At 34.0% G+C, this 23,500-nt stretch overlaps 5 protein-coding genes across 5 annotated transcripts; all 5 read left to right on the forward strand.

Annotated features, from left to right (window-relative positions):
- The first annotated feature begins 6,162 nt into the window (after positions 1-6,162).
- On the forward strand, positions 6,163-6,891 carry LOC120576964 (FBD-associated F-box protein At5g56370). The gene has a single exon (XM_039827842.1). It carries the CDS (start codon positions 6,163-6,165, stop codon positions 6,889-6,891), a length of 729 nt encoding a protein of 242 aa, XP_039683776.1.
- Positions 6,892-6,893: 2 nt separating this feature from the next.
- On the forward strand, positions 6,894-7,519 carry LOC25497980 (probable FBD-associated F-box protein At5g38565). The gene is made up of 2 exons (XM_024769418.2): positions 6,894-7,024; positions 7,117-7,519. The coding sequence occupies exons 1-2, from the start codon at positions 6,926-6,928 to the stop codon at positions 7,381-7,383; spliced, it is 366 nt and encodes a 121-aa protein (XP_024625186.1). The 5' UTR covers positions 6,894-6,925; the 3' UTR covers positions 7,384-7,519.
- Positions 7,520-11,245: 3,726 nt separating this feature from the next.
- On the forward strand, positions 11,246-13,553 carry LOC25497981 (F-box/FBD/LRR-repeat protein At4g00160). Its single transcript, XM_013592713.3, has 3 exons — positions 11,246-12,141; positions 12,231-12,383; positions 12,478-13,553. The coding sequence occupies exons 1-3, from the start codon at positions 11,422-11,424 to the stop codon at positions 12,748-12,750; spliced, it is 1,146 nt and encodes a 381-aa protein (XP_013448167.1). The 5' UTR covers positions 11,246-11,421; the 3' UTR covers positions 12,751-13,553.
- Positions 13,554-17,786: 4,233 nt separating this feature from the next.
- On the forward strand, positions 17,787-18,620 carry LOC120576965 (putative F-box/LRR-repeat protein At5g41840). Its single transcript, XM_039827843.1, has one exon. It carries the CDS (start codon positions 17,871-17,873, stop codon positions 18,618-18,620), a length of 750 nt encoding a protein of 249 aa, XP_039683777.1. The 5' UTR covers positions 17,787-17,870.
- Positions 18,621-18,699: 79 nt separating this feature from the next.
- On the forward strand, positions 18,700-19,192 carry LOC25497982 (F-box/FBD/LRR-repeat protein At5g56420). Its single transcript, XM_013592714.3, has 2 exons — positions 18,700-18,847; positions 18,934-19,192. Exons 1-2 carry the CDS (start codon positions 18,734-18,736, stop codon positions 19,183-19,185), a joined length of 366 nt encoding a protein of 121 aa, XP_013448168.2. The 5' UTR covers positions 18,700-18,733; the 3' UTR covers positions 19,186-19,192.
- The last annotated feature ends 4,308 nt before the right edge of the window (positions 19,193-23,500 follow it).

Raw genomic sequence — 23,500 nt, forward strand, 5'->3', positions numbered from 1 at the left:
TTTGTGTGTGTAAGTTTCATGTCGTATTTAACATCCCTTTATAGAAAAGAAAAACTAAGTTTCAAACTACTGACCACTTGCTTAAGAAATCAAATGCCTTACCACTTGAACAAATTATTCTTGGTATTGACTTTTTTATAAAAAATAAAAAATAAAAATAAAAAAAAGGAAAGGGGGACATTTTATTTATTAATTAAAGTGACATTAACAACCATGGCGGATCTTGAGTTAATTTGTCGGGGGTGCCAAACTTTTATGGAATATATATTAAATGGTTTTACGCATTAACAATAATTAATAACTGATCAAGTGGTATAAAATGTTTTAAAGGAGCAAGTGGATGTTAGTTTGAATCCCCTCAAAAACGTTTTTTACATATACAATATGCAAAACGTTTTTTATGGTACCCTTTTCCACTGCAGCAGCTGAATTCTTTTTTTTTTTTGGTCAAGTAGCCTAGTGGCTAGAGCTCACACAATTTAATTGTGGAGAAGTGGAGTGTCTGGGGTTCGAACCCCGGCTCCTGCATATAATATGCAATATCCCTACCAACTGAGCTAAGCTCACGGGGATGCAGCAGCTGAATTCTAATTCTAAACTGAGGTGGAATTTGAACACTAAAATTTGTAGTTACAAAATTAATCTCTTACCACTAAGATAATATCTCGAGTGTAAAACATATATGAATTGTTGGTATTTACGTATTAACATTATTTTTTAAGCTATATATATATATATATATATATATATATATGTGTACTAATTCATTTCATCCAGGATATTAAGGTGCTTCTTTCCCAAGCCAATTACAAGATTTTCCACACTCTCCGTGAAGGCAATCATTGCGCGGATTTTCTTGCGAAGTGAGGAGCTCTATCAAATGTTGGTTTATCGCGACACCATTCCCCTCCTGACGACCTGCTTCCTTTGTTGAAGAATGATGCTTCAGGAACTTGGTTCCTGAGATCTTAGTTCTCGGTTTTTTCTTTCTTCTTTATCTTTTTCTTGTTTATTTGCTTCTATAACCAAAAAAAATTCATTGAATTTCTCTTTTAAAGTTGATAGTAATTAATGTACCTTATTGGAAGAATTCAGTCTAAATAATGAATTAAAATATCATAAAAAATGAATGTAACTTAATTGCTAAGAAATTTTCTTTTGACTGGATTGTTAGATATTGAATAATCCTTTTAAAAAAGATATTAAAATAGTCAACACCCTCTAAGATTATAAAAATCTAAAGAAAAATATACAATAAGTGAGTAGCTCACAACCAATGAATATATATTGAACACTCGCAGAAAGAATCCAAGTAAATTTCAAATTCCGACATGTTCTCTAACAAGACAGAGGTATCAAAATTTGCCCTTCTGAAGTTTATGTAAGTTTCATGCCTTGTTTCTTAGTACTTATCTTTTTGTTTTTTTTTCTTGTTTTTGATTGAGTTTAATTTTAATTTTTGTATAATACTAGTATAAAGTTTAAGATCATCAAAAAATTACAACCAATTATATGTGTAACTTTAAAAATAGTTATTTTAAACAACAATAAAAATAGACTCGTAGAGGATCAGTCACCCCATACTTAAGAAATAATTAGAATCAAAGTCGGTATTTTTTTTATTTTTTATGATCAAACGTTAAAGATTGATTAACAATATAAAAAATATTTTTAATTATGTATATACGAATTAAATCCCCGTGAGGAATTTTTTTTTTTTTTTTTTTGTAATTTAAATCATACAAAAAAATGCTTGCAAAGTTGTGATAAGAAACACATTTTCTCATCTCTCCAATTTAATATTTTTTCCATATTACTAAATTTTAGACTATAAAATCTAATGACCATATATTGTTCATGCATCACATAGATCTTGAAAATGTGATGAATGAACAACATTATCAGATTTTATAGACTGAGATTTTATAATACGGACAAAAATATTAAATTGGAGACATGAGAGAGTGCATTTCTTATCACAACTTTTTTTTTTGTGTATAAGATTGAAATTATAGAGACATTTTTCCCTCACTACATTAATAAGGATGTAATTCACAATATATACTTGAAAATATTCTTCATACTACCAATTAATCTTTGCAGTTTGATCATAGAAAAATATGTTAGACATAAAAAATAAAAATAAAAAGTACGGGATGAATGATTCTCTCTGAGCCTAATTTTTTTTGTTTTTTTGTTTTTTTTTAAATTCACATATATAATTGAATGTAATTTGTTGACAATGTAAACATTTTTATATTAACGATATATATAAATTAAACTGAATTAACAATAAAATTATAATAAATCTTGTCAAAAAAAAAAATTATAATAAACAATACAATGAAATAAGTACCGGGTGACGAGGAATGAGGATATGGATCCTCTGCAGCGGCAGGACGTGCTGCTGTTGTGATTTTGTGTGTGAGGAGAGAGAAATTATAAATAAAAAGGGAAGAAGTAATGATGAGAGAGAGAGAAATCATGTGAGAGATAGGAACATAAAAGGGCAGCAGGGAGTGCAGGAGAGAAAGTGCTGCAGATGATCCAATTTCCGAGGAATGACAATAGATGTGCTTTAGAAGAGAAAGATTTTATACTTTTGTCTTGTTAACACACTATATGAATTCTTTTGACATATTTCGTACTTGAGATGTTAGCATAGTGGAAAGAAATTAATATTTTTGTCCAATTTAATATTTTAGATTATAAAATTCAATAACCATATATTGCTCATGAATCACATAGATCTTGGAAATGTGATGAATGAACAATATATGGTTATTAGATTTTATAGACTGAAATTTTGTAATACGGAGAAAAATATTAAATTGGAGACATGAGAGATTGCATTTCTTATCACAACTTTGCAAACTTTTTTTTTTGTATAAGATTGGAATTATAGAGACATTTTTTCCCTCATTACATTAATAAGGATGTAATTCACAATATATACTTGAAAATATTCTTCATACTATCAATTAATCTTTGTTGTTTGATTATTAAAAAAGGCTTAAATATGCATTTCATCCCTGTAATTATAGGCCATTTGATTTTTCATCTCTGAGCTTACTAATCCTCCCATTTTACCCCTGCAAAAATTAACCATTTAAAATTTCGTCCCTCTTCCCGATTAATCACTGCCACGTCATCAAATTAGCTTAATGGCATAGGAATGGACAAAAATACCCTCAAATTCATCTTCTCTTCTCCTTTTCTCTTCTCTTCCTCCACGACATTCATCTTTGTGTAGATCCTTCCATCACCAATACAATTATGGAGGTGAAATCTGGAATCAAATCTCCAACAACCTTCATCGATGAAGACAAAAAAATCAACCAGAAACGGCGACGGCGAGTCCTCCGTCAACGAGAACAATAACGAATGGGACAAGTGAATTCGGAGACAATCGGAATCAGCAGTTGCAAGCAATTGGAATCGAATGGAACCGCAACTTTAAAACGCAGCAACAGGAAGAAAACAAAAAGGCCATTACAATTGAATTGGAACAGCAATATGAACACGGCAGTAGCAAGGAATGAATTTGAACACCAATTGAAAACAGCAGCAGTAATACCACACATAATAGCAATTCACGCTTTAAATAATAAATAGGTGCAGCAAGGAATGAAAATTATTAGAAGATAGTGAGTTTAGGCATGTGTTGTTTCAATGGAAGATTGTTGTTTGCATAGTGTTCTTGTTGATTGATAGCATTAATTTGCTGGAAAACACGTTAGATAGGTGAACTTGGAGAAAAAATCATGATTGTGAATTCTCTGTCAAAGAGGCTTACCTGTTGCTGAAGTCCGAGTCCAACGTCCCTTTGAATTATTTTATGTTGAATAAAATTGTTCTATTGAGAAGAAGAAGCATCCGAAGAATGTTGATGAAGAATTGGAATTGGTGAAAGTGAATTATACTGAAGGTGTAGAGATGAAGATCTAAGATGAAGGATGATGAGGGCATTTTTGTTCATTCTCATGCCATTTTGCTAATTTGATGACGTGGCAGTGATTAACCGGGAAGAGGGACGAAATTTTAAATGATTAATTTTTACAGGAGTAAAATGGGAGGATTAGTAAGCTCAGGGATGAAAAATCAAATGGCCTGTAATTATAGGGATGAAATGCATATTTAAGCTTAAAAAAAATATGTTTGACATAAAAAGAAAAGTACGGTATATATAATTAATTGGTATATATAATCAAATGATCCTCTCTGAGCCTACTTTTTTTTTTTGTTTTTTTGTTTTTAAATTCACATATATAATTAATTGTAGTTTGTTGACGATGTAAACATTTTTATATTAACGGTATATATAAATTAAACTGAATTAACAATAAAATTATAATACACAAAATAATGAAATAAGTACTGAGAGAGGAGGCATGACAATATATGTATGTACTTTAGAAGAGAAAGATTTTATACTTTTGTCTCGTTAACACACTATATGAATTCTCTTGACATATTTCGTACTTGAGATGTTAGCATAGTGGTAAGAAATTAAAGTTGTAACTTCCAGCTTTTGTGATGAGCAGATTGATAATTTTTCCCATTTTTCAAAAAAGTAAATATCGATATGTCCAGTGAGAACGGTTGAGTGGCAACAACAGCAAAAAATACTATGGTGTGACAGTAATATCTTTCAGTACGACGACGATGAGTCTTCACGGTGGAACGAAAGGTGCATGCAGGCAAGTTAGCACTCCGACGCTCAGGTCAGTAATGGAACTGAGAAAAAGTGTGTGGAAAGTGTTGGTGAAAAGTGAATTGTACGTTGAGGGTGAAGCAAGTTCACCCTTGTAGAGGCGCGCGTTGGTCATAACCGTCTTCGGGTTATGCGACGTGTGAATAAGACGGAGGAGGACACGGGTGATCCTCACGCGGAGGTGCGCTTCTGTGTGGCACGGTACATTCAAGCTAGCGTGCTCCTTCAGGGGCGGAACCTTAAGGTTGTTTAGGTTCGGCCACGTGTCATCGTGCAGTTGGTCTTCTAACCAGTCCAGAACAAATACCAACAATAATTGGTTCAAGAGGTAAGGGATTATCCATTAAAGATAAAAAATAGTCCAAAAATATGAGAAAGGGACTAAAGCTAATAAATTTTAAAACGGGAGGACCAATTTTGTGAGACAATGAAAATGTGACTAAAGTATAATCTGATGGGTTGTGATTGGATGTCTATGTAAATAATTTTTTTGGTAGATAGACGAGATGACAAAACCATCATAAACCCACACACATAAAGTGGAGGTACAGGGGTTCGAACCTCGGTCATTACGTCCGGCCTAACAATTTCGACATTTTTGGCAGTTGAACTAGAACTTATGAGACTAAAGAATGTTTTACGATGTGGGTGCACTACCTTTAAACTCTTATCATATAGTATTTTCTAAATTTTTTACAAATTCATTGTCATATACACCTTTCGTCTCTCCATGTAAGCCTCCTTTGCTTTTATCACATTTCTTAAAAAAATTGTTAGTGTAATTAATAAAAAATTTTAGTGTTAATATTACCAAATTATCATTTGTTTGTATCAAATTTAACTTTTCATATTTTAAGATAAATTAACAATATTAATTAAGGACATGTTTAGGAAAAAAATAAAGATGCATTTAATAATTTAAAAAGAGGTTTACATTTAAATTCTTAAATGCTTCTACATAAGGATGGAGGAGCATATGTGTATAATAATTTTAGAGGAGTGATATTTGAACAACTATTTGGTTGACAACTTTTGAGATAACCATAATTTACAAAGAAAAAGTTGATATTTGCACGAAAATCAAAGCAATAGAGAGATAAAGTAAAAAATAATGTGAACATGACAAAAAAAAATTGTTGCAAAAATTATCACAAAATAGATATTCAAATATCATTTCTCATAATTTTACAGAATCGAAATTATTATACTCAACAGTTTTATGGGTTCTAGACACCTCACGTCACACCACACATCACCCACGAAACCATGATCACACGGTTGAAACGCTTCTGACTATTCCCACTCCCAAAATTCTAGCACACACGATTAAGTAGTACCTCTCCTCTCTCTGCAAAACCTTTTTCTCCTGCTCACGCTCAATGACCTTCTACTTCTCCGCCTCTCCTCTCTGCAAACCCTAACTTCGATTCTCATTCTCACCATCTGAAATGTCTTCTCACCATTCAATTCCAAATGTGGACAGAATCAGCGCCCTGCCAGACTCCATTATCTGCCACATTCTCTCATTTCTCCCTACCCAACAATCCGCCGCAACAACCATCCTCTCCAAAAGATGGAAACCTTTGTGGCATTCACTCCTCACTCTCCATTTCGACGACAGAAACTTCACAGATTTCGCCACTTTTCGACATTTTGTCTACTCCGTCATGCTCACTCGTCAAACCATCCGATCGTTCCACCTCAAATGTGGTCTCTCTTCTCGATGCGATCCACATGATATCAATCGATTCGTTCCTGTTGCTGTGGAAAAAGGAATTGAGAGTATCTCTTTAGATTTTTCTTTCACTGATTTTCATTTTCAAATTAGGTTAGATACCACATTTTCCAGTGTTTTCAATTGCAAGAACCTTGTGGTTCTTAAGTTAAAGAAACTATTACTCAATGTTGTTCCTCAATTTCATTTTCCACGGCTCAAAACTCTTCATTTCGATAGTGTTTACCCTATGGGAGATGATAATGAAGGTTTTAATACGCTTGTCGAAAGATGTCCCGTTCTACAGGAATTAGAAACAATTGATGTGCGATTTAGGGTTCCGACGGATTGTGTTGGAGGAGAATTTAAATGTTTTTCCAATTTGGTTAGAGCTAACATTTCTAATTATAATTGGAATATTCCATTTTCTTGGATTTGTAATGCAAAGTTTCTGCGTCTATGAACTAAAAGTTCACACTCTTCATAACTTAACCCACATGGAGCTTGTATTTGCGTCAAATTGGCAGACGAAATGGAAGTGGCTGGTAGAAGTGCTCGAACATTGTCCTAAGCTTCAAAATCTTACTCTTGATCAGGTTTTATTATGCCAATGATGAAATTTTTTAACTCTAGTTTTAACTATATTTTAGATATTTCTTTTCTAATTTTTGTATGTGGATTTTAATAGCTTTATGGATATGGAACTGGCGAGGACAATTGGAAGAAACCAAAAATTGTTCCAGAATGCATTTACTCTCAACTTAGAACATGTTCACTTACATCTTATAAAGGCAATGAGCTTCAATTCGCAAAGTATATTATTAAGAATGCAAAAGTAATGCGCACCATGACAATAATTGCCTCGCCGGTGGATATGAATATAAAGCACCAAATGATAATGAAATTATCTTCATGTCCAAAGGGCTCTGCTACGTGCAAATTTTCATTTTATTGATAAAGGTTAGGTCATGTCTACAGTAGCTACATTAGATTCTAAATGTATGCAGTAGTAGCATGGGATGGTTTGTAATACGTGAACTCTGTTTTATTAGGTACTCTATGCCATATATTTTGATTATAGCTCCTCCGAACCTTTGTGAACTTTCCTTTCTTATTGATAATTGTTTTTGTTTTGAATTATATTGATGCTAATCAAATCATTGTATTGTGTTTATTCAAAAATATCGGTATGATAAATAACCACAACCGACAAAGGGTTTAAACTTTAAATTTTGAATTTGTGTTTCCTAAGTTTCTCAAGGGGTTGGGTATTATTAGGTCCATTTTGTTAGAAAAAGGGTTTGGTGATTGAAGACCGAGAATAAACTGTTGCAAATTTTTAAAATTCAAGTTCAAATATGGTGAGCTCCAAGGTGAAATTCGAGAGCAGGGAGAGGGGGATCAACATGGTGGGATAATTTGGGAAAGTTGGACAAAGAATGCTGGGTGTTTAAACAAAGTTGGTGTCCTTTAGCTATCACCAAAGTGGTAGGGGACATACTCTTTTTTGGGAGGAAAACTGGTTTAGTAGATTGTTCTCTTTATCTTTGGATAAAAAGGCAACAATGTCAGACTTTAGAAGGGTGGTAGATGGGAGGTGGGGTTGAGAGAGTTGGTATATCAGTTACTGGTGGAGATTGAAAGGTGAGATTTAGAGATGGTGTATAGTGGTTTGGTGGAAGGACGTTTTGTCAGGTTTTTATGCTATTAGGTTGACATATAGGAGCTTGATGAGGGAGACAAATGAGCGTTTAAAGCAATTTAACATGTAAGTGTAGCATAATATCACGTAGTTATGTTTGTTTGGCAATTAATTCAAATGAGTCAGTGTGTGGGATATCATGGGAGTGACGTTCATCAGTGTATATGAGGGTGTGGTGCAAATGAGTCAGTCAACCATTTATTCTTTGAATGTCTTGAATTTTAGAATGTTTGGCTAGTCATAGCAATCTGGTTGGGATTGTCCGTGGTATATCATAATAAAGGTAGCCAATATTTATGTAATTTGTTACACTCAAATCATGCTAGTTTTGGGTACTCTATCGGCAATGGTTCTTTAACTGGGGTAAAAACTTGTTAATTGTATTGTGCTAGTTGATGTTGTTTTGCCAAAGTGGTGTCAAGGGGGTGGGGCCAATTGGTGTCTTTTTGGTTATGTGTGGTTGGTTAGGTGCTTGGTGTTATAGGACTGAAATGTTTGGCAGCATAGCTTATTTTGTAGTGATCTGGTGTTTAACTTGCGTGCTGAACAAACTGGGAGTGTGGAATTGGTATGGGTCAGTGAATTTCATGCTAGTGATGGAATAGTAGACATGAGCCATTGCACAAGATGCTATAGAGATGATGAGCATACTGTGGGGGAGTTACAGACTCGGAACTTTGTGTAGTGTGGATCTTGGAAAGTTGAGAGAGTGAGCGCTTTTGGCTGTGAAGGTTTGGCATCTCAAACTGATCTTGGTTTTCTGCGCATTACCATTGCATCAGTAGGTGTAGGTAGAGGTTTATCTTTGTGTATGGTTCATGATTCATGATTCCATGGCTCTATCCTAATACTATAAATGTAACTTTTTTTGTCTTTTGATAGAATTAAGGTTTGCATTTAACATGTGTATGTACCTTGTACAATGAACATCTTTAACTGTGGACTTGTGGAAAGGTTTATGTATATCTTAATTTGCAATTACATAGACTAAAGTAGTTGATTGCAATCATGCTTTCAATGGAAAATGGGTAGTACAATCTTAGTTTGTTTTAAATCCTGAGAGTCAAGTTCAATATGACTCTCACTGTTAGTTCCTTTTAGAATTTTATCACTAATCAGGGTCTTGAATATTGGTTGACAATGAAAATCATTTCTATTGTTTATTGCTCATTTCATAACATTATTTGGCTCACTCATTTAAATGAAATATTCTTCATTGAGCCTTTGTTTCATTATTGTGATCTATGACCTTTCTGCTTTTATTGACCTTTTGTTTAATAAGTTATGTGTGTTGTTCAGCTTTTGCTTGTACCGCGTAAATGTGTTCTTCACATTATTTTAATGTTTCATACATTTGATTTGTTTAACATACTACATAGATGTTTGATTTAATTCCGTTATATAAAAGTTACTAAAGAGATGTTTGATTTCATTCTTTGTTTGATCTCTTCTCAGTTCCTAATTTGTGTTGTATACAATTTAGTAAGCAGGATGATTTTGTGGTTTTAGCTTTGATGTTGCAAGTATTCTGGTCAGATTAAGCAATTTTAGTTGGTATGTGCAACAATTCGATCAAACAAGGCACATAACGAGGAAAACGTGAAAAAATATTCTACTAAACTGAAAAAATGAAAAATTGTGGTAAGTACTGTTATTGTTTTACATTTGGTTATCTCTTCCATTGCAAAAAGAATTTTGAGTGATTACAAAAATATAGATTATAAGCTAAGATTTTAACTTTCGTGATTATCGCATTTATTCAATTTATTTCTAGTTGTTTTATGAATGCTCCGATCTCTCTCTTTTTTTATTGAAAAAAAAAGAAGATATTTTGCATGTGATATCCTAGCTTCTATATGTATCATTGGCAGTTTTTCAATAATGTTTTACTTCTGTTTTTGCCATTTATAAATGTGTTTATTAACCATGATGATCCTGGAAACTCTAATGATCTAGTAGAGAATATAACAAAAATTCTAATATTTTTTAAGAGTGACTATTTGCTGTGGAAGAGGAAAATCACATATTGGTTTGTCGTGCACTTATTTATGAGTTGAAAACCAATAAGAATGATGATTTGCCCATATTTGGTTTGGAGGAGCATTTTGAATATATCATGAATGGTTTAAACCTCCAACAAACAACAGTTGAATTGCATACATAGATAAATGGTTGACATTACCGAACATGCGTTACATTGTTACAACTTGTTACAATAGAGTTGTTATACAATTGATAAGTCCCGAAAGAGTTATATGTGAGACTTTTTATCTAAATCGGAGGTGCTTCACCACTCAACTCACATGTCCACATCAGGTGGTTAGTTGAAATTTCAAACCACTTTATTCATGTTTATTTTAAAGACGGTTGTCCAATACCACTCTCTTGTACGGAGTGGAAGAATCACAAGATTGATGAGGCTCAGAAATGAGAGTTTGCATTTTTGAATAGACAAACTTTGTTCAAATATTTGTTAATAACAAGAACAAATATAAAATTATTATAAAAAAATTTGTTTAAGAGTATAATTAGAATAACAAAAAAGCAGGCCAATATCACCCAATATCCCCTATTTTCTTTATATATAGTATAATAGTACGGGTTTATCTAGCATGTGCAATATTGTACATGTTAAGCCAACTAAAAATAGTAACTTTTCATTGAAAACTACCAATTATTTATTAAAAAGTTATATTTTAACATAAAATACTGAAGTTTCAAGACAAACTTACCATTTTAAATTTCTTAACATGTGCAATTTAGCACAATGATATAAAAACCCTAATAGTTTATATAGTATAAATAAATGATAAAGGGTCAAAATGGAATTTAGTTAGACTAATAAGAGTAACATAAAAATAAAAGATGATAAGCTATAAGCTCAAACGCACGTCTGAAAAATAAGCTATAAACTCCTGAAATAAACTTTAAATCTGTTGTGAAAAGACCGTTATTAAACATGATTTTTTTTTTAAACAAGTTTATAAGATGGGGAATGATATTTTGACAACCAATTTCCAACAACTTTTGGTGACAACTTTTTTCCTCTTTTTCTATTGGACAATAACAATAGAGAGAGAAAAATAAAGAGAGAGAATAAAAGTATAATGAAAGTTGTTACAAAAGTTGTTGAAAAATGAATGTTCAAATATCATCTCTTTTATAAGATATCTGCATAAGCTAACTTCTTGACTTCGCAGACTGGAGCCTTATTTGTCTCTCTCTCTCTCTCTCTCTCTCAGCAAACCCTCCTCCCTAGCTTGCTTTGATTCTCATTCTCACCCCCTTGCAATGTCCAGCCCACATTCAATTCCAATTGTGGACAGAATCAGCGTCCTCCCAGACTCCCTTATCTGTCACATCCTCTCTTTTCTCTCTACCAAGCAATCTGCTGCAACAACCATCCTCTCTAAAAGATGGAAACCATTGTGGCTCTTACTCCTCAATCTCAACTTTGACGATCATGACTTTGCAGATTTCACCTCTTTTCGACTTTTTGTCTACTCAGTCATGCTCACGCGTGACCCAACCTCGCCAATCCAATCGTTCCGACTCAAATGTGGTGACTCTTCTGGCTTCAACAATCACGATGTCAATTTATTTATCCAATCTGTTGTCAAGCGTGGAATTCAGAATCTCAACCTTGACATGTCGCCTTTGCCTTTTCACTTCGAGTTACCTCAATGTGTTTCCACTTGCAGTAACCTCACTGTTCTTAAGTTAAGGAAACTGTCCTTAAATTGTTTGTTGGATGCCAATTTTCCCTTACTCAAAATTCTTAATTTGGATAGAATCAAATTTAATGTAGATCACACTTGCTTTCTTGAGAACCTTCTCAATGGTTGTCCCGCTTTACAGGATTTGAGAATAATTGGTTCATTGCAGTCTCATTTCAAGGATGAAGAGTTTAATGGTTTACTCAAATTGGTCAAAGCAATCATTCATAACTCAACAAATTTCAACATTCCATTTGGTTGGGTTTGTAACACAAATTTTCTATTCACAAAGCTGGTATGAATACCATGGCTTTCTAACATAATGTTAAGTTAAAACAAATTTGATTGATTGATTTCTAATATTTGTTTTCGCAACTCATGCAGAGGTGCCCATATCGTTACAAAGTTCCTACCTTTCTTAATTTAAACCGCATGAAGATTGTATTTCAACTTACAAATGATTGGCTTGGGAAGTGGAAGTGGTTGATAGAAGTGCTCCAACACTGTCCTAAGCTTCAGAATCTTATTATTCACGAGGTCTTATTTGTCGATGCTAAATATTTGATCATTTATTTAATTTTGCTTCCATCATTTTGATTACTTTTTCTAAGATTTTTTTTTTTGTTAACAGCGTTCTACGTATGAAAATGAAGTTGGTGATGATGATTGGATGGACCCACCAATTGTTTCAAAATGCCTTTTATCCGAGCTTAGAACATGTTCACTTATAGGTTATAAAGGTATGAAGTCCGAGTTTCAGTTTGCAGAGTACATTTTGAAGAATGCAAAAGTACTCCACACCATGACAATCACTGCTTCACCAGTTGATATCAATATAAAGCACCAAATGCTTACGAAGTTATATCTGTGTCTTAGGGGCTCTCATTTGATTGAAGAAGGTTAGGGTCTGTCTACATTAGTTTCTACTTCATACATTATTTAGATTCAAGATTCTAGACGTGCAACAGTAAAATTGAATGTTTTGAAATACGTAAAACTTTGTTTCACCAGGTGCTCTATGTCATATATTTTCAAATAAATATATATTTTGATTCTAGCTTCTCACAAGTTTTGTGAACATTCCTTTCTTGCTGATAAATGTGAATGTTGAGTTATATAGATGCATATCAATGTCTTCAGTTATTCATAAATATCGACATGATGCATAATCACTGCAGACAAAGGGTGTCAATTCTGAATTTTTGTTTCATAAGTTTGTCTATCAATGCTATAAAAGTAATTTCTTTTCTCTTTTGACAAAACCAAGATTTACAGATTGCAAATGAGTATACGGTGTGCACCGATTATGTTTATTGTGGACTTGTGGAAAGTAGTAATATATGGCATGATTCGCAGCTACATAGACTAAAGTAGTTGAATATCTCTGTGAACGTAGCTCAGTTGGCAGGGATAATGCATAATAAATGCAAGGTTTGGGGTTTGAATTCCGGACACCACCAAAAACAGACTAAGGTAGTTGAATGTGAACATGTTTCCAACGAAAAAATGGGCAGTATGATCTTAGCTTTTATAATTTTATCGTTAGTAACTTATTGTTTTAACTAAATGCATCCAGTGCTCATCTAATTTAACCATGGCCTATGACAATTGATGCTTGGGTGTTGCCTATTAAGTTTCGTTCATGTGTTGATTGATTGGTTTTCAGATAATATGGTTGCAAGCTATCTTACATTCTTGTGATTGATATCTTGTTTGCATTGTTTAAAATTGCTGTTAGCAACTTGTGTTCATTTCAGATTAGATATATAGTATGGCGGCGTTTACGGTAGGAGATGTGAATAGGTCTCCTACCGTAGGAGACTTAACTTTTTTTTTTTTTTTTTTTGCAAAATTGATGTCAACCATTGGATGTACTTGAAATTTTTTGAAGACCATGGTATTATCATACTCTCTCAACACTACATTCTTTTTACATTCCATCATCATTCTCTCTCCCCCTCCATGTTTCTGATTACCCGCCCACCACCGCCACCAACAGCAGCCTTTCATGGTTTTTTAACTCATCCTTTCTCTGTCAAACACACTGATCTTCAACAGATTTCTCTGTCAACTGTTGACACCGATCTTCTTCTTCCATGTATTTGGACCCAAAATGAAAAAAAAATAATAACAATCAATTGTTAGATCTGTTTTCTGCAAAGCATTCACATTCTTCTCTTTCTCCGTCATTATAATTGCTGAAAGTTTAAAATCGTTGAGAGGAACAAAGGGGTGAACTGAACAATATTTGGATATAATAATAATAATCAATATTCATTCTAAGATCTAAAAAACTATGAGTTCCTTCATCACCTTATGACCATACTGTTCTTCCTTCTCAAATTCACCCTCTTGAATTGTAGGAAGATATCCCATTAGAGTATAAGCATGTGTTTGTTTTTGTTGTCTTTAGAAATTATTTTGGGTAATAAGCATCCAAATCTAGTGATGTTTGTTACTGTGATGAAACAATGTTACGATGCGGTGGTACCACGGTAGAGAGAGATAAAGAAAACGAAGAGAGAGAAAAACAAAGGGGTGAACTAACAACAAATTTGAAAAAATATGGTGTAAAACATCCATGATAGTTAAGATGGACCTTCATAATCTAATGGCTGCCACCCATTTTACAAAAAAAAAAAAAAAAAAAGTCAAGTCTCCTACTGTAGGAGACCTAAACCCTAAACCCTAAAGAGGTCTCCTACCGTAGCCTTTGCCTATATAGTATAAGATATACAATTTAAAACTCTGATGTAATAGCTAAGTGGTGTCTAGGTCTAGGCATCCAAGTGCTAGGTATTGGATTAAAGAACCAAATGAAGGTGGTCATTAGGCTTATCTAAAAATATGCATGAACAAGTTTGTTATTAGCTTAGGTACATGGAGAGTTTATAGAACATTGAAGGATTGTGGTAGTGAATGTTGGAACTCATTAAACATGCAATTATGACTGTTCCATACTCACAATGTCAAATCAAAATTTTCTGCATAAAAAAAGTAGGCTACAACAATGGCTATGACCAAATAGCCAATTTCGATTTATACAGTATTGAGTGACGAATTTAGGAGTTGATGTCATCCTTAAATTTTTTAACAATTACTATGATGATGCCTTGTATGCTTTATCCTGTATAGTCTAAGATAAGATGTAGAATTCAAAAGTTTGATTAAATAGCTAACTGGTCCCTATGCATCCATGTGCTAGGTATTGGATTAGGGAATCAAATGAAGGTGATCATTAGGCTTATCTAAGAACTTTCAGTACGCTTGATTTTTTGCATCATTATGCAGAAAAATGTGTTAACAAGTTTGTTATTAGCTCAGGCACATAGAGAGTTTATACTGCATTGGAGGATGAAAAAGTATTAAGGTTAGTTCTAATTAAAAGATGGAATTATGATTTAAAGCGGTATAGCAAGTTTAAGCACCAAACTATGAGAATAACCCAAAGTGACTACAGAGGAGAGGACTCTCATGTACAGAAATACTAATAAAAGTTTAACTTCGGAGTCAGATAATTTTCAAACAAAAATTGACTTTGACATTGGGTGTTATCCTATGAGGTTTTAATTTGATAAACCCTAGATTCACACTAGAAGTCAATTCTATTATACAACCATAGTTGAGTTTGGACCCCCAAGAACACCAAATTCTTGACATTAAGGCTTAAATGAGGGGATTCGAGGATAACTCAAATCTGATGTTATGATTTGAATCTGACTTTGTACACAATATTTCAAAGGATAACTCCATGTCAAAATGTAGGGTGCATGGACTTTAAGAACTTGATCTGGAATTAGGGTCCCTCAAATTTAAAATTTAGTCAAGTAACATTGCCCTAGTTTTATACCCTTGGAAGTTGAAATGCTTTTGAATTTTTTCTGCTATTACTTGGATTTGATGCATTATTGCTTCTGAGGGATGATTTTGCTCTGATCCTGAGCTCACAAAGAGGGAAATGGATCCTGTCATCATGTTTAGGAATCCTTGTATTAACTTTTATTGAATATATCCATTCTGTGCTAATAAAGGCAAAACTCATTACAAGAACAAGGTTCTGTTTCATCAAACCAACTAATTTTCATATAGAATATTATCTCTAGATAGATCAAATGCATCTTTTCTTTATTACCATTTCATTCGAAATAGCAAAATACATATTAAAAACCGTTTTTGTCGTCGATTTGTTGGTTCTGAATTGGCAACATTCTGTGTGCAAAATCGTCTTGGAAAAATGTGGGAGATCACCTCGCTACTCCTTATGCTGCTGGTCTATCAAATAGCTTATGTATTTTGTTGGTTTTAGTCCTTTTTGTTAGTATTGAATTATTTGCTTTTTATCTTAGATGGAAACAACATTTGGCTCTAGTTTGCAAGTTTTATATAATATAATATGACTTCCTTGTACCATTCAAATATGCATTTATTTTTTATTTTTAATATTTTTAATAACAGTGTAAAATTTATTTTCCACTTCTTCTCAAATTAAGTTCATTTTTCTGTTTACCCAATATAAAAGAAAATAACATCAACTCTATCTAGCTGCCAATCTTTTGGAGGACATGTTTGGTGCATCCAAGGTTCAAATTTTAAATCTTTTTTTACTGCATTTTGTTTGATAGGCAAATTTAGTATTTTATCTTTCACTAAAATTTGAACCTCAATCCTTTTAAGCGTTTTAACTATTAGCTCCAATCAGTTGAGCCATCTTAACTCTTCATCTTTTTCATTGCATTTTGATCAGGAAATTTGAATGTATGATTCAAACATGATCAGGATATTGTGCTTGAAAATATAGAGTTTAAATTGTACCCATTCCTTTCCCCCTTCACTTCTTTTTAAATTTAGATATCAAACTGCAAAAGTCATAGAACATAAGCAGCTAAATTTTTGTACAAATGCTAAAATACTACATTTAGAAAAAAACCAAACTTTTTTTTTTAGAGGAGAAATAAACCAAACTTGGTCTTACAATTTGGGCTAAATTATATTGAAGGAAATCTACTATAATAGTATCAATTTGAAGCCTGCATAAACTATCTCCAGTCTACTAGCTCTGCAGCTGATTGCTACCATGTGATTTCTATCTAAGGCACGCACTCCTAGATATGAGAGCCCCTCTTACTTCTAGTCAATCACTCACCAGTGATAATCAACACTTACAAATGAAATAGAGCACTCCGTGAAAAACAGAATCCACTCTTGCTTAAAAGCTTGCAAGTGATTAAAAACTTACAACTCAACTAATAGTGCAGCTCTAGCATCAAGGTGATACAAGAGTGGCTCACAAACAACAAAGACTCAAAACGCTAATAAGACTCTTTGTTAAATGACGGCTTTGATGCAATACAACTTAACTAAAACAAACCATCTTTGTGCTTTGATAATCAATGGCAGGACCTAGAGAGGTATACAAAATAAAGCACTAGGCTTAACAATGAAACCTTAAAAGACTCCATTCAATTATATTGAATTGGGTGAACAAAACCAGGGTACGAGTCTTTCTTATATAGCCATTCAACAGCCTGAGATTTTTCTTCACAGACTAAACAATTTCAGCTGACAATAATTATATTTTCACATACAATCTTCTAGAAGCAAAATATATTTTTCACAAATATATTTGCATCAAATATTCCTTCCATAAATATATGTGCATCATACGATACAAAAATATATTTGCTATCCATGAATATATTTTCAGCAACAATCTCCTTGAAGCACAAAAATATATTTGAAACAAATCTTTTATATTTTCTACAATAATCTTCACAAAATAATTTTTACCAAATCTATTTTGCAAATACAATTCAAATATACGACAACATTAAACTGACAAAGAAAGCTTCTAGTCTTGGAGTACAAGTCACCTTGTAAAACCTTAAAAATTATAATAAATAATCTTGATTAACTCACTCATCACACACCAGCCCCCATATCTCCACTCTCTTTGAATCGTAACCCTCTCTCTCTCTGCTTCTATCTCCTAAACCCTACTTTTGGTTCTCATTATCATCATATTCAATGTCATCGCACCGTTCAATCCCAAATGTGGACAGAATCAGCAACCTACCAGACTCCGTTATCTGCCACATTCTCTCTTTTCTCCCTACCAAACAATCTTCTGCAACAAGCATTCTCTCTAAAAGATGGAATCCATTGTGGCACTCAGTTTTCACTCTCGACTTCGACGACCAAAGCTTTACAGACTTCCACACTTTTCGACATTTTGTCTACTCTGTCATGCTCACCCGTGACCCCACATTGCCCATCCGAATGTTCCACCTCAAATGTGGAACCTCCCCGGGATGTGATCCACATGATATCAATCGATTTGTTCCTGTTGCTGTCAAAAAAGGAATTGAGAATCTCATCTTAGATTTTACTGGCACTAGTCACGATTTTCTAATCAGATTAGGTCCTACTTTTTCAAGTGTTTTCAACTGCGGCAGGAATCTTGTGGTTCTTAAATTGAAGTTTGCAATAGTGAATGTTGTTGCTCAATTTGATTTTCCACTACTCAAAACTCTCCATTTGGCCTATGTTTACTTTTTCGGAGATCATACAAGTGATTTTAACAAGCTTTTTGTAGGATGTCCTATTCTAGAGGATTTACAAATATCCAATGTTCAATTTTTATTGTCAAATCGTTGTGATGGAGGAGAGTTTAAAGGCTTATCCAATTTGGTCAGAGCCGACATTTCTAACCGTTGTTGGAATATGCCATTTTCTTGGATTTGTAATGCAAAGTTTCTACGAGTAATACTGGTATGATTCACTCACTTCTCACTAGATAATAGTTTAACTTGATTTCTATTGTTAATTTGTCTTTGCAACTCATGCAGAGCAAGGAGCAACAAGTTCACAATTTTCATAACTTAACTTGCATGGAGCTTATTTTTGGGTCAAGTTGGTGTACCAAATGGAAGTGGGTGCTAGAATTGCTTGAACATTGCCCTAAGCTTCAAAATCTTACTCTTGATGAAGTTTTACACTTTTACGTATGTCTATGATGATAATTTTTTAACTCTACTTTTAACTATTTTAGATATTATTTTTTCCTAATTTTTTATGTGGATTTTGATAGCGTGCTGAGGACGATTGGAAGGAACCAGCAATTGTTCCGAAATGCATTTCCTCTCAACTTAGAACATGCTCACTTAAAGCTCATAGAGGCAGGACGTATGAGCTTCAGTTTGCAGAGTATATTATGAAGAATGCAACAGGAATGCACACCATGACAATTAGTGGCCGGCGGCTGGAACACCAAATGCTATTGAAATTATCTTCATGTCCAAGGGGCTCTGCTACATGTAAACTCTCATTTGAATTTGATTGACGAAGGTTATGGCATGTCTACATCAGTTACATTAGATTATAAATTCTAGCTTGGGATGGTTTGAAATATACAAACTTTATTTCATTAGGTCGTCTATGTCATATATTTTCAAATATATATTTTGATTCTAGCTCCCCAAAATCTTTGAGTTATTGATGCATGCTTCTCAAATCGTTGTCTTTTGCTTATTCATAAACATCGATATGATACATAACCTGATAAATTTGTGTTTCTTAAATTTCTTATGGGGGGTTGGGTATTGAAAATTGGAGGGCTTTTTTTAGGAGATTGAAGATAAAGAAGAATGGTCTGTGGTACCAATGTTTAAAATTCAAATATGGTGAGTTCCAATGTGAAATTTGGGAGGGAGAGGGGGATCAACATGGTGGGTGATGGGGGATGTGTGGTGGGGGGGGGGGGGGGGGGGGGGGGGGGGGGGCGTTGGCTGAGGAACATTAGGAAATAGGTTTAGTATAGGCGAGAGTGTTGATTCTTAGTCGGGTGCCAAAAGTGAGGTGGAGAAGAGATTTGTAGCGGGAACAAGAGTTGGTATCTCAGTTACTGTGGAGATTAAGGTGGTGAGCTTTAGAACTGGAGTGGTTTGGAGAGACGATTTGACAGGTTTTTATACAGTTAGGTCGGCATGTAGGAGTCTGAAGAAGGAGGCAAACGAGCGTTCGGACCAATTTAACACTTAAGTGTTGCATAAATTGACTGGTCTGTTTGCTGTTATTTTTCTGACAGTGGAAAATTGTTAGTTGTATTGTACCGGTTGGTGTTCTTTGCTCGCAATTGTCTGGTAATGGGGAGCTGATTGTTGTGTTTTTGGCTGTGTGTGATTGGTGTGGTGCATGGTGTAGTGTGCATTTCGGATGGTTGAGAGTGGGCGCTTTCGGCTGTGCCGGTGCAGATCTTTCGTATCTCAAATTGATCTTGGGTATTTTGTATGACTTACCATTGAATCAGTGGGTGTGGCTAAGAGTTTATTTATCTTTGTGCATGTTTAAAATTCAAATATGGTGAGTTCCAATGTGAAATTTGGGAGGGAGAGGGGGATCAACATGGTGGGTGATGGGGGATGTGTGGTGGGGGGGGGGGGGGGGGGGGGGGGGCGTTGGCTGAGGAACATTAGGAAATAGGTTTAGTATAGGCGAGAGTGTTGATTCTTAGTCGGGTGCCAAAAGTGAGGTGGAGAAGAGATTTGTAGCGGGAACAAGAGTTGGTATCTCAGTTACTGTGGAGATTAAGGTGGTGAGCTTTAGAACTGGAGTGGTTTGGAGAGACGATTTGACAGGTTTTTATACAGTTAGGTCGGCATGTAGGAGTCTGAAGAAGGAGGCAAACGAGCGTTCGGACCAATTTAACACTTAAGTGTTGCATAAATTGACTGGTCTGTTTGCTGTTATTTTTCTGACAGTGGAAAATTGTTAGTTGTATTGTACCGGTTGGTGTTCTTTGCTCGCAATTGTCTGGTAATGGGGAGCTGATTGTTGTGTTTTTGGCTGTGTGTGATTGGTGTGGTGCATGGTGTAGTGTGCATTTCGGATGGTTGAGAGTGGGCGCTTTCGGCTGTGCCGGTGCAGATCTTTCGTATCTCAAATTGATCTTGGGTATTTTGTATGACTTACCATTGAATCAGTGGGTGTGGCTAAGAGTTTATTTATCTTTGTGCATAATTCATGATTCTTGTGTCAATAATTTTTGTTGGATATGTGTATGTATATTTTTTTTAATTGGAAAGGAGTAGGAGAATTATAGTTTAGTTTTGGCAGAAGACTTAGGTGAAGCTATTGACAGAAAACTTAGGTGAAGCTTATGTCTGCGTGTTAAATTGTTTCATTGCCTAATTCCCCTCTCAAGAAAGAACTCAGATCAATTATATTTTTCATTTTGTTAATTGCACTTTTGAACTCAAATCAATAATAAAATAAGAGTGAGTAAACGTTAAACTCTTCTCTAGAGACTCACATACCCATCGCGAACTTCCATTAAAATTTAAAAAAATGTGAGAAATCAACTCAAAATAAGAGTGAGTAAAATTTCAAACTAGTGTTGCAAACTTTTTGACTTTTTTTTTTCTTCGAGTTCTTAGATTTTTTACTTTTAAAGAAAAGACATATTAGCTATAAGAGTGGTCGCATCAATAAATAATGTCATATAAATAAATCGCTAAAAAATGTAGGGTCAAAGTCGCACAATCACAAATTAAACCCTAAATTCTATTGTTTGCGTTTGCTTTTGAACACCTGATTTGAGTGTCAACTTCAAGTTGGTAAGGTCTCTCACCCTAGAAGGCGCCGGTGTTATAGAAAGACAAACAAGAAAACACAAGGAGTTAAATTGTGTTTTGAAACTTTTTCTGTTTCTTCATTTTAAGTATAACTAACTATCAAATTCAATCATAATATTGTGGATATACCGATTCAGCACCTCAAATGCTTCGCACATATGGGCTTCTCTACATCATGACTTGCGTGACATACACTAAAAAAATAGCAGACAAGAGTGTTCATCAGACATCATTTTGCATAATCATTTTATTTTATCAAATTGCCAACAATTATAAACAATTGATGGGAAGATATATAAGGAACACAGTTATCATGAAAAAAGATAATTATTTTATAGATACACAGTATTTAATTCTTTTTCTACATTTTTTCAAGTATGTTTGGTCTAAATAGTGTGCTCAAATGACTGGGACGACCAAAGATTTTCTCATCATATAAAACTTGGGAAGTCTCAAATTCAAGAGTGTAGTAAAGCTTATGGAGCATCGTCAATAACTTCAACCTACAAACTCCATTTATAAACTAACAAATAACTTGATAGAATAACTGATTGAATAATCAGCTTTCCAAGATAGCACTTCATAACAAAATGTAACAGATACAAAGTATGATAGTACATGTTAATAGCATACATAAATGGCCAGATCATGGTATGTCGAAACAAGGTTTCACTGCTTGAGGATCTTGAATCATGATTTGCAGACATCCCCGTTAATGTAAATGGCAATTAAAACAAGATGAAGAGCAAGTACAATCGATTTGAAACAGAACATAAATATAATACAAATGCAATATGTTCAGCTTCTTCATGAGTTGCAAAGAAGATTATGCAGAAAGTGATTTGCTGGTTCATGAACAATTGACAGAAAACATTTCGATCATAGGGCTTGCAGGGTCAAAATGGAAGGATTTGGCCATGTATGAGTGGACAATATACTTTGTAATTTAGATTATGTATAAACAATTCACAACATGAAGTCTTTAGCAGAATGGTAGCAAACCTTGCATCTCAAATCAGAATCATTGAGTTGCTAATTTAGAAAATGTGAGTTTGAGTGAATCTAAACAAGTCTGGTCAGATAACAGCACAATTTTTGGTATCCAGAACTGTAAATTAACAAGATTCCAAGTATTGGCTAGTAAGTTTGTCATCCAAAGATCTTTCCAAATAAAAATATTGTACACTTTATTTCTGTATAATAAGTTCAATGATGACAACAACTAAACCAACTTTTGCAGGCTCTGAGCTGAGGAATGACAAATACTTAGATCAAAATTTTATGTAGTAGCAAACCATCGAATTATATATATACACAAATCAACAATAACTTCCAATCACAACTACTGCATCACAGAAGTTATAATGTATGTACAAAGTCACACGTACTAAAAGCTTGTGTTGTTATATAGCAGTGGTATAGCACTACGGCGTATCAGCATTGGAAAAATCAATCACTATCTTTTATGGTACACTATTTAGTAAAAAATATCATCAAATAACAGTTATAACACCTATATATCATTAATGAATGTTTTGTAATTGTCTTTAGTTGTTCATCATCTAAGTATGACAAGCATAGTAGAAAGGTGGAAATTGTTTATGCCTTTACGTTTTCAAGTAATAGCACATAATAGACTTCAGCACAGACAAATCACACAAGGTACATTAAAACTAGATTGAAGAACATGTACGATCGCTTTGAAACAGAACATAAATATAATTGGATTTTGAAACAAATGAAAAGTGTTCAGCTTCTTCATGAGTCACAAAGAAGATCATGCACAAGGCGAGGATATGATTGCGTAGGAATGGGGGATAGTGTGCTCTGTATTTTACATTTATGCATTCATAGCATGTTGTCTTGAGCAGTTTGGGGGAAAAACATGGATCTCAAATCAGAACCATTGAGTAGCTAATTTAGTAATTGTGTGTTTGAGTTATTCAGCACCCACACTAAACAAGTCCGACCAGGTAACCCAAGAAACAAGCAACAAAATAAGTCAGCACGATAATCGTATCTGGT

This window comes from Medicago truncatula, chromosome 7 (genome assembly GCF_003473485.1).
Source record: "Medicago truncatula cultivar Jemalong A17 chromosome 7, MtrunA17r5.0-ANR, whole genome shotgun sequence".
NCBI lineage: Eukaryota > Viridiplantae > Streptophyta > Magnoliopsida > Fabales > Fabaceae > Medicago > Medicago truncatula.

Excerpts from the sequence above, each read along its gene's own strand:
- LOC25497981 (XM_013592713.3), top strand. The coding sequence starts at position 11,422 with ATGTCCAGCCCACATTCAATTCCAATTGTGGACAGAATCAGCGTCCTC. Across the intron at positions 12,142-12,230 it reads ATTTTCTATTCACAAAGCTG|AGGTGCCCATATCGTTACAA; the intron begins GTATGAATACCA and ends CAACTCATGCAG. Across the intron at positions 12,384-12,477 it reads AGAATCTTATTATTCACGAG|CGTTCTACGTATGAAAATGA; the intron begins GTCTTATTTGTC and ends TTTTGTTAACAG.
- LOC25497980 (XM_024769418.2), top strand. The coding sequence starts at position 6,926 with ATGGAGCTTGTATTTGCGTCAAATTGGCAGACGAAATGGAAGTGGCTG. Across the intron at positions 7,025-7,116 it reads AAAATCTTACTCTTGATCAG|CTTTATGGATATGGAACTGG; the intron begins GTTTTATTATGC and ends GGATTTTAATAG.
- LOC25497982 (XM_013592714.3), top strand. The coding sequence starts at position 18,734 with ATGGAGCTTATTTTTGGGTCAAGTTGGTGTACCAAATGGAAGTGGGTG. Across the intron at positions 18,848-18,933 it reads ATGAAGTTTTACACTTTTAC|CGTGCTGAGGACGATTGGAA; the intron begins GTATGTCTATGA and ends GGATTTTGATAG.
- LOC120576965 (XM_039827843.1), top strand. The coding sequence starts at position 17,871 with ATGTCATCGCACCGTTCAATCCCAAATGTGGACAGAATCAGCAACCTA.
- LOC120576964 (XM_039827842.1), top strand. The coding sequence starts at position 6,163 with ATGTCTTCTCACCATTCAATTCCAAATGTGGACAGAATCAGCGCCCTG.